Genomic DNA, 10539 nt, shown 5'->3' on the forward strand with positions numbered 1-10539 from the left:
TTGTGAGCATCTAGCTCAGTCATTTTAAGTGTGGTTTGCTTTGTGTTGATGGTTGGTTAATGACGTGATAACTACACTGAGTACTGGGAGACATCAGCTTTACAAGCAGATCAATACCAAACGGAGTCGAGGTTTTTCTACAAGTCTTCACAGACACTCGGTCATGTGACAATAGCTTTGGACTTTTTTAAGGTCCGGCATTTTAATAAAAAGACGGTCAGTTATAAGTTTTTCAAAATGAACAGTAATCTGAAAATATCTGATCAAAACAAAATCTGTCAGAAGGTCAGGAGGTGGGGTCTTATTACCTGTAACACAGGAAGGAAGGAAGTGAACGGGGAAAGGAAACCAGTGTGAGGGCTGCAGGATCAACGGGCTTCACCTGAGTCAAAGAGAGTGGAAATAAAGAAGTGTGGAAAACAAAACGAGCAACAGCAAAACAAGAAGGGACTTGAGAGAATGATGTTCTGCTGATCAGAGGGAAGACATTGATTGAAATCCTTGACATCTGTGCAATATTTCTTTAAAAAAGTTTTGTCATATAAATTCATGTTGTTTTTTATTTGCACTGCCATGCATTACTGGTAAATGTCATATTTATTCTTGTTGTTTTATTGTTTTGCATTATGTAACTGTGTTTGTTTTCTAATTAATGTTCATTGAGAAACCTAATCTCACTATTTCTCTCAAAAGTCTGCTTTGCAAATAAGCCATGAAAGCAGAGCTTCATTATAATAATATACAACAATAACCCTGTGTCTGAGTGTCTGTTCTGTATACAATAGTTGAATTACTCATGACATCAGTACTATATAAATAAATACAGTATGTCCGTAGCGTACATACCCTCTCTGATAATACTGAGCTTGTGCTAAACAATATTGGCTTCTCAGGATATATGGAGGGAGCACCCTTTATCTTAGGGGTGAGGGAGGGAGGGAGCAGTTCAGTCTCTTTGCCTCGAGCCTGCCCTGGACTAGAGGGAACACCCTTTCTCTTAGGGGGTGAGGGAGGGAGCAGTTCAGTCTCCATGCCTCTAGCCTGCCCTGGACTGGAGGGAGCACCCTTTCTCTCAGGGGGTGAGGGAGGGAGCAGTTCAGTCACTAATGTCCAGTAAGATCAAACACTCACTTCACTTTGTTGAACTTTGTTGGATTCAAACCCATACAGAAGTGAAAACCCAGTGCAGTCAATGTATAACTTTTAATAGTAATATTTGTTGGGGGATTTAGAAACGGTATCATATAATATTTTGTGCTGAATCAATCTTTCATTATTTAATGAGGGGCTTGATGGAAAAAAGAGAGAGGAAGGGTTACTGTGACAGTCCCACTCCCAAATCTCTCCTCTCCGCCCCTCTCACACTGATTCAGCAGTTGCTGCTCAGCCTGCTTGTCTAAACCTGGCCTCAGTCCAACACCCTGCCTCTTAGAGCTGTACACAATTCCACGAAATCAGCACAGTGAAGTTTCTGTTGTGAAATCGTCAGTCTCTCTGTCTCGCTGCAGCAAGATGGCTTTAAACTTGTGGTCAGAGGATCAGTTTAGCTGTTCAGTGTGTCTGGAGATATTGAAGGACCCAGTCACTATTCCGTGTGGACACAGTTATTGTATGGGGTGTATTAAGAACTGCTGGGATCAGACTGATCATACAGGTGTCTACAGCTGCCCCCAGTGCAGAGAGACATTTACCCCAAGGCCTGTTCTGTCTAGAAACACCATGCTGGCTGAAGTTGTGGAGAAATTAAAGAAGACAGGACTCAGTCCTCCTCCTGCTCAAAGTTATGCTGGACCTGGAGATGTGCCGTGTGATTTCTGCACTGGTAGAAAGTTCAAAGCTGTGAAATCCTGTTTGACGTGCCTGGCCTCTTACTGTGAAACACACGTCAAGTCTCACAGTGAGGTTACTCCATTAAAGAGGCACAAGCTGATCAATGCAATTGGAGATCTGGAGCAGAAGCTTTGTGCTGAACACCAGAAGGTTTTGGAGGTCTTCTGTAGAACTGATCAGACGTGTATTTGCTGGTGGTGTACAGACAAGGAACACAAGAGCCATGATACAGTCTCAGCTGAGGCAGAAAGGACAGGGAAACAGGTAAGGGTTTGAACCATTTCATTGTAGCTATCCTAGAAGATAAGAATTCCCAGGGATATTTAACATGTCTGTTTACTAGGTGTGACGGGGAGCCTCACCCCTCTGTATATATTGTGCTCTGTTTGTATGATTTATTTGTATATATAATTTATGTAAATATGACAGTATTATTTGTATTGCATTATTATTGGTGGTGATATAATTGTATTGTGTTTTGTGCGGATGGATGAAAGCTGTCTGTCATTGTTGTTTACTATTTGAGACCAGTGAAAGTGAAGCTGGTGTGGATGGGGTTGAATCCAGCCACAGATATAAAAGATATAAAAGACCCTGCCATATCTAGCACACACTTAATTTGCAAAACCATTATTTACAAACACAAACACACTATTTACACGTGCAGGACCTCAGCGCTGCCTCACAGGGTAAGAAGGATTTGTTCAGCTGTTTTGTGGTGCATTGGAATTTGTAATGTAAAATTAGCATGATTTATATTCCTAGTGTTTTTATATGTATCTTGTAACTTAATAAAATCATATATCAGTTTAATTGTTTAAGATGTTATAGTTTAATTGTTAAAATTGTTTAAAAATGATATTCCCTACAAAGGCTAATTTATAAAAGCAAAAAAAGACCTAGATTAATTGAGAGGAAAGCGAAGTTACAGCGAGAACTGCCAGTGACTCTCTCTACAGCGCGGATAGTTTACATGTTTTCAGGGTAATGTCGCAGCAAAAGTAAATCAGACAAAAGCAGCATTTCACTTTTAATTTGTAGTTCCCAACAATCTTATGTGAAATGTTTTTTTTTTTTTACAGACCCCAGGCACTTTTATCCACGCATATGTATATTACAGGACATCCGAGTTTGACAATTAACGTATTTTCTGGACATGTAAATATACTGGTGAACGCACTTATTGTGACGTCTATATCATTTATATTAAACGATTTATTGATATTTTAAAATGAACTTGTCACACGCATCGCAGGCAAAAAAAGAAAAAAGAAAGAAATTGCAGACCCCAGGCCCTTTTATCCATGCATATGTATATCTGAAACAAAAACACATTGGAAACGTGAAAAAATGCCAACTTATCAAAAGTGTCCAGCCATTTAAAGTGGAGATATCAAAAACACAAGCCAAATTTCAAGAAACCATTGGGGCAACCTTGGCCCCCACCGCTTTGACAGTTGTGTCTATTTGCATTTATCTGCACTGGCAGAGCTGCTGTGCCCGTGCCTTTAAAAGTAACACATACGCATCTATCTGCACTGGCAGAGCTGCTGTGCCCATGCCTTTAAAAGTGACACATACGCATCTATCTGCACTGGCAGAGCTGCTGTGCCTGTGTCTTTAAAAGTGACACATACACATCTATCTGCACTGACAGAGCTGCTGTGCCCATGCCTTTAAAAGTGAGACATACGCATCTATCTGCACTGGCAGAGCTGCTGTGCCCGTGCCTTTAAAAGTGACAAATACGCATCTATCTGCACTGGCAGAGCTGCTGTGCCCGTGCCTTTAAAAGTGACACATGCGCATCTATCTGCACTGGCAGAGCTGCTGTGCCCATGCCTTTAAAAGTGACACATACTCATCTATCTGCACTGGCAGAGCTGCTGTGCCCGTGCCATGCCGTTCTTGCCACTCTGCCCACAGTGAGAGGTGTGTTTTTGGGAGGCTTGCTTGTACACTTAAAACGTTTGATCTTTCAATTTATTTTTATTGGTAAAGTGTTCACCTTTTTAATTATGAAGGCTCAAAGTCAGTAAAGGGCATAACTCAAATCCAAGATGGCCGCCAGGCAGAAGCAGTAGCTGAATTTGGTGTGTTAAAACACATTTTTACATGATTAAAACATATATGTTTAAGTTAGTTAAAAACGAAATTGAATAACCTATTTTAGAATTTGTTTGTTGAAATCTACAATTTCTTTCGCTCACCCTACCAGTCTCCTCTTTCCTTTGCTCTCTTCCACAGTGAAGTCCTTCTGCTCACGGGCTCATTCTTCTGGGGATTTTGTGTGTTTAGGCATTTTTTACATTTCTTCACAATTGAGCAATTCTGTTTTAAATTCCACGAGTGTGTGAATCCTCCCCATTGAACTGTAATATAGCTTTAAATCCCACGAGCAAGAACAAACCTCCGTTTCTAATTCTAATCTTGTTTTAAATCTCACAAGCGTGTGCAATCCTCCAATAGAAATGCAGGAATGTGCTGCCACTCAGTTTAAAGTATTCAGAACGAATCAATGATAGATTCAAGTCAGGAAGGCGGTTCATTGCCCGACTGCATTGAGAAAGGGGTTTTTTTTTTTTGGTTTTAGGTTATTTTATTGTATTTTTTCACATGGAAAGGGATGAAGTCAATGTGAATTGAGTAACCATGTCCAGTGTTTTCCCGATGTTTATTGGGTATTGTGACGGGGGACTGCCCCGTCTTTATGAACATGGTTGGGACTGGCAGGGAGGGGGTTAAAATTCCTCCCTGCCAGGAAAACATGTGAGAATGTGGCTGGAGCCCTAATTGAATAATTAGCAATTATTGATTAATTGGGCTCCAGCCACAGGGGATAAAAGCCAGGGGAGAGGCCCTGGCTGAAGAGAGTTCTAGAAGAGAAGGAGTGTTTTGTTTGTGCTGTGTTTTCAGTTTGTTTTGCAACCAGTGAAGGCAACGCCCAGCCTGGAAGCTTTATTTGTAAGTTTTGTTGTGTTTATTTTGTGTCTGAAACCTTTTTGTTTGGCCCTCGTGCCGGTTTATTTTGTATTTTTGTTTATTAAAAACTTTATTTTTGAACTTTATACTGTCTCTGAGTCTCAAACCTCGGTCAATCCTGTCACAGTTGGTGTCAGAGTGGGATAGCGCCACCTGGAGGCTCAGAGCAGTAATTTTTTTTTTTTTTTTGGAAACTTGATTTAAATGGGGAAGAAGAGCAGACAGCGGCAAAGGCAGGAGATGCAGCAGCCGAAGAAATGTAAGCTGCTGCAACAACAGCCACCCCAGCTGGAAGACCCAGCCAACCTTTTTCCCTGGTGCTCTTGGTGCGGGAAGGTGGATCATCGGTGGAGGTCCTGTCCAGATGGGCCACCAGCTGACTGGTGTGGGTGCTGTGAGGTGGATGGCCACAACTGGGCAGGATGCCCCCACAATTGGGACCAGGAGCAGCTGCAAACCCCGTCCTCGGCAGCCACCCCACCACATCACCGCCTTCACCACCATCCCAGGAAATATGGGACTGGTTGATGCACCCTGAGGCGGACCTCTTCCACGACCTCCCCATAGTTATCCACACGCTGTGGCGTCGAGATGGGGGGAGGTGGGAAAAGTGGGAGGAACAGCATCACCCGGCGTCCTTCGCAGAGCTGGCCCTGATGGTCGTTAATTACCTGGCGGTAGATATGGGAGATGCCCCAGTTATTCCAATAAAGAAGGTGGAGCTGTCGTCCCGAGAGCCAGAGAGGGGAGGAGCCGCCGTCCCGAGAGCCAGAATGGGAGGAGCCGCCGTCCCGAGAGCCAGAAGGGGAGGAGCCGCCGTCCCGAGAGCCAGAAGGGGAGGAGCCGCCGTCCCGAGAGCCAGAAGGGGAGGAGCCGCCGTCCCGAGAGCCAGAAGGGGAGGAGCCGCCGTCCCGAGAGCCAGAAGGGGAGGAGCCGCCGTCCCGAGAGCCAGAAGGGGAGGAGCCGCCGTCCCGAGAGCCAGAATGGGGGACGCTGCCGTCGCCCAGAGAGGGAGGAGCCCGAACGTCCACAGCCCGAGAGGGAGGAGCCCGAACGTCCACAGCCCGAGAGGGAGGGGCCCGAACGTCCACAGCCCGAGGGGGAGGAGCCCGAGCGGGAGGAGTCGGTGCGTCCACGGCCCGAGCGGGAGGAGTCGGTGCGTCCACGGCCCGAGCGGGAGGAGTCGGTGCGTCCACGGCCCGAGAAGGGGAAGCCCACAGGCCCAGGGCTGAAGGGACCCGCAGGGGAAGAATACAGGCTGTTCCCACCTCCACCGCCAGCAGAGGGGGAACAGTCGGAGCTGTCTCTCCCACCACCGCCAGCAGAGGGAGACGAGTTGCTGTTCCCGCCTCCGCCAGCAGAGGGAGACGAGTTGCTGTTCCCGCCTCCGCCAGCAGAGGGAGCCGGGCGGCCGTTCCCGCCTCCGCCAGCAGAGGGAGCCGGGCGGCCGTTCCCGCCTCCGCCAGCAGAGGGAGCCGGGCGGCCGTTCCCGCCTCCGCCAGCAGAGGGAGCCGGGCGGCCGTTCCCGCCTCCGCCAGCAGAGGGAGCCGGGCGGCCGTTCCCGCCTCCGCCTCACGAGGGTCCGCTGCTGCTGCTGCCGTCGCCTCCCGAGGGTCCGCTGCTGCTGCCGTCGCCTCCCAAGGGTCCGCTGCTGCTGCCGTCGCCTCCCGAGGGTCCGCTGCTGCTGCCGTCGCTTGGGGTCTTCGGGAATCCTGCTTCGCCTGGGGTTGCCAGGGATCCTGCTTCGCCTGGGGTCGCTACACTATGGCCGGAGCCCCACGGAGGGGAGTTGCCGGCCATGAAGAGGGGGAGGGAGGTCAGGAGACCAGCTCCCCCAGCGGCACTTTCGCGGCAAGATAGTGTGTGGCCGGAGCCCCTGAAGAGGGAGCTGCCGGCCATGAAGAATTGGGTGGTGCCGGACGTCCCACCATGGCCACTCCCATGGACACTGTGCTTCCCCCTCTTCCGGGACTGAGACTGAGGGGGGAGGTGGCCATTTAGGCCATGTTGTGCTTGGCACAAGGGGGGTGATATGTGACGGGGGACTGCCCCGTCTTTATGAACATGGTTGGGACTGGCAGGGAGGGGGTTAAAATTCCTCCCTGCCAGGAAAACATGTGAGAATGTGGCTGGAGCCCTAATTGAATAATTAGCAATTATTGATTAATTGGGCTCCAGCCACAGGGGATAAAAGCCAGGGGAGAGGCCCTGGCTGAAGAGAGTTCTAGAAGAGAAGGAGTGTTTTGTTTGTGCTGTGTTTTCAGTTTGTTTTGCAACCAGTGAAGGCAACGCCCAGTCTGGAAGCTTTATTTGTAAGTTTTGTTGAGTTTATTTTGTGTCTGAAACCTTTTTGTTTGGCCCTCGTGCCGGTTTATTTTGTATTTTTGTTTATTAAAAACTTTATTTTTGAACTTTATACTGTCTCTGAGTCTCAAACCTCGGTCAATCCTGTCACCGGTATACACTGATTTCATTGTTTTGTATCAGGAGTGTTTTTTTCTGTGTTTATTGATTAAAACTGGAAATCAAAAGCCCTAAAAACCCATTAAAGAGAAATCTGCTTCAGTTACTTAGGTGCTTGACAAAACAAACATGTAACACATAATAGATCAGCCATCATTCACTGTTACTAGTATGAAACAGTATCATCTAGTGGACAGCTACTGTGGATCAAGTGTCTTTTTGTATTGCTGGCAGCTGTGCACTAGATGGTATTGTATCTTACTACTATACACACATGTTGTCTGAAACTGCTGCCTTTGTCCAAGTTTAAACCACCTCCAAGGAAGTTTTCAATTTAATTCACCTTTCACATTTAAACATGGATTAAAATGAGTGGTGCAATGACATTATATTTTACTCTTTTAAATGTTTAACCTTGGATTCATTTCAAACAAGGATTACATATAAAACCTGCTTTAAAGTTTTGTGCAACATGATTCAAATATAATCCTTGATTTTATCTGGGTTAGTGGTTAATCCACGCTGGTGCATTCAACCATTAGGGTATCTGTTTGCATAATGTGTGTATCGTTAATCTAACTCCATATGAAGGGGAGAGAGGTGTGAAAACACAGCCTGCTCTGAAATAGTCTGTATTGAGTGTGATAGGATATCACTCAATGCCCCATCAGAAATGTCACTGTGTTTCTACACAGAAGCAGCTGGGAGACACACAGACAGAAATACAACAGAGAATCCAGGAGAGACTGAAAGAAATCGAGGCGCTGAAACAGGCTGTGGAGTCACTGAAAGTGGGTATTGACAAGAGGGGGTTATTATTATTATTATTATTATTATTATTATTAACAGATGGACTGGAAGACATCTACAGAAGTTTACTGTCTATGCCTGCTGTGTTTTTGATATCAATTCTAACCATGTCTCCTCTACTGTGTTCTTTCACTCAGAGATCTGCATGCATAGAAATAAAGGAAAGTGAGAAGATCTTTACTGAGCTGATCCGATCCATTGAGAAGATCCACACTGAGGTTATTGAGCTGATTGGAGCTACCGAGAAGACTGCAGTGAATCAGGCTGAAGAACGCATGAAGAAACTGGAGCAGGAGATTGCTGAGCTAAGGAGGAGAAACGCTGAGCTGAAACAGCTTTCAGAGACAGAGGATCACATCCATTTTCTACAGGTAACATCACTGCTTGTCAGAAAATCTCAAGTCCATAACTGGGATGGTTTCAGACAGACCTCTCCAATTGAATGTACCTTTGCTTTTCCCCAGGAATGTTTTGGACTCCAATTGTGTTTCACTGAAAACTCATTTTCTCCACTTTCCTGTTGTAGAATTTCCAGTCTCTCTGTGCCCCTCCTGAAGCTGGAGACTTACCCAGCATTATTGTCAATACAGACATCTCTTTTGGGGCTGTGAGGAAAGCTGTATCTGAACTTAAAGACCATATTGAGGACTTCTGCAAGGGGGAATTAGTCAAAATAACCAAAACAGGTTGGTGTGAAATAGATTCCTTTGGTAGAGATTTCTCAAATAGACCATGGCCTGAGGTGGGACAGGACTTGCAAGACATTAATAAAGACCTCTTGTAGATTGTTGGCTATATGAATATCACAGTTGTTTTTATTTCAAATGATTTCCCCAGGTTGAAACGCCCCATCTCATTTACAGTGACATCCCGAGTGATGAGAGCAGGAAGGAAGAGAGTTTCTAAAGATATTACATGAGAAAACAACACAAGAGCATTCAAACAGAGACAGAGGGATTCACACATTAAACAACACATTCATTCCATATAGGATGCTAACTTATAGTCCTGCACTTTTCCTTATCAAAGATTTATAGGAATTGGAGGTCATGGTCATGTTTGTATTCCAAATCCTCTACAGTAAAGTCTTTGGTTTAAAACAGTTTTCTGTATTTTATTTAACAAATGAAACAGCAGTTGTCTAGGAGCAGTGACAGATGTTTAAAAGGTAAAGCTTTTCTTTCAGTAAAACATTTTATCTCCAGAGACATTCTCCCTTTTTGGAAGGACCTAACACCTCAGTGAAAGAGTGGCTGGAGATGTATTAGATTAGTTCTTGTGTGAAAGATTCCTGATGAGGGTGCAGTTAGCTGGGTCCGTTGCTACACTGATAAACTGAACAGATGCACTTTGTGTTTAAAGATTAAGAGCATGGCAGATTGCTGTTTGGAGTCTTGTGTGTGTTGTGTATTAATCCACATGTTTCAATTCTATTTCTCTCTCTTTTTTTCTGCCCAGTGAATGAAGTTGCAGTTTACAGTCTGCAGGCTCCAGAGCCAAGGAACAGAGCTGAGTTTTTAAAATGTAAGTCTGTTTTCACTGAAACATTTGATTGAAAGATGTGTCACTCTATTGAGAGAAGAGTTAATGTCACAAGTGACTAAAATTAGAAAATGGTGATTGAATGAATTATGTTTGTTTTCACATATTGGTCAAGCCAGTGGTGGCCAATACACCAAACACTGCGATCCATTTTGGTGGATCTCAATGGGCTCCGTGAGCCACCAGTAAACTATGACCAACAATTATTAGCGGGATTTAATATAATAGTGTCCAATATGGAATAGCAATAATAAAACAAAACAACCACAACAACAAAAATGTAACAAATGCTCTACGCTTTTAGGCACATGTGCGCCTAAGTTGGCCACCGCTGGGTCAAGCTCTCACTAATTATGTCATTAATTTGCACTTGTTTTTGATATGTATGTAATTGTCTTTTTATTTTTTATTTTCTGTGTTATTTGGTTTATTTACCCACCGTTGATGGTGGAGAGTTAATATTATTTTCAATTAGAGATTTGTTTTTGCACTGGGGACTTAATAGTTGAAATTAGTCACAAATGCATTACAGTTGCTTTTCATCTTGACTCATTGTGGTTAATTACCTGCCCTATAAAAACAGACATTCCACACTCTAGAAGCGGGGCTGGAATGAGACAACAGGGCTGGGACGAGACAGAAGTTTGGAGCGGGACAAAGGGCTGGGACGAGACAGAGGTTTGGAGCGGGACAAAGGGCTTGAATGAGACAAAGTACTGGGGCAAGACAAAGGGCTGGAACAAGACAGAAGTTTGGAGTGGGACAAAAGGCTGGGATGAGACAAAGGGCTGGAACGATGCAGTAGTTTGGAGCGGGACAAAGGGCTTGAACGAGACAAAGGGCTGGGACGAGACAGTTTGGAGCGAGACAAAAGGCTTGAACGATACAAAGGGCTGGTGGAACAAGACAGAA

General features: G+C 45.0%; 1 protein-coding gene and 1 long non-coding RNA gene across 2 annotated transcripts; both read left to right on the top strand.

Annotated features, from left to right (window-relative positions):
• Window positions 1-1445: 1445 nt before the first annotated feature.
• On the top strand, window positions 1446-8927 carry LOC117432789 (E3 ubiquitin-protein ligase TRIM47-like). The gene is made up of 5 exons (XM_059016431.1): window positions 1446-2094; window positions 7971-8066; window positions 8223-8456; window positions 8612-8798; window positions 8923-8927. Exons 1-5 carry the CDS (start codon window positions 1513-1515, stop codon window positions 8925-8927), a joined length of 1104 nt encoding a protein of 367 aa, XP_058872414.1. The 5' UTR covers window positions 1446-1512.
• A 297-nt stretch (window positions 8928-9224) lies between these two features.
• On the top strand, window positions 9225-10310 carry LOC131723208 (uncharacterized). Its single transcript, XR_009320170.1, has 3 exons — window positions 9225-9253; window positions 9544-9609; window positions 10211-10310. It is a non-coding gene; the product is annotated as an uncharacterized LOC131723208 (long non-coding RNA).
• The last annotated feature ends 229 nt before the right edge of the window (window positions 10311-10539 follow it).

Source organism: Acipenser ruthenus, chromosome 53, assembly GCF_902713425.1.
Source record: "Acipenser ruthenus chromosome 53, fAciRut3.2 maternal haplotype, whole genome shotgun sequence".
Taxonomy (NCBI): Eukaryota; Metazoa; Chordata; class Actinopteri; order Acipenseriformes; family Acipenseridae; genus Acipenser; species Acipenser ruthenus.

Coding starts and splice junctions, on each gene's coding strand:
- LOC117432789 (XM_059016431.1), top strand. CDS start 1,513: ATGGCTTTAAACTTGTGGTCAGAGGATCAGTTTAGCTGTTCAGTGTGT. Junction 2,095..7,970: donor CAGAAAGGACAGGGAAACAG/GTAAGGGTTTGA, acceptor GTTTCTACACAG/AAGCAGCTGGGAGACACACA. Junction 8,457..8,611: donor ATCACATCCATTTTCTACAG/GTAACATCACTG, acceptor TTCCTGTTGTAG/AATTTCCAGTCTCTCTGTGC.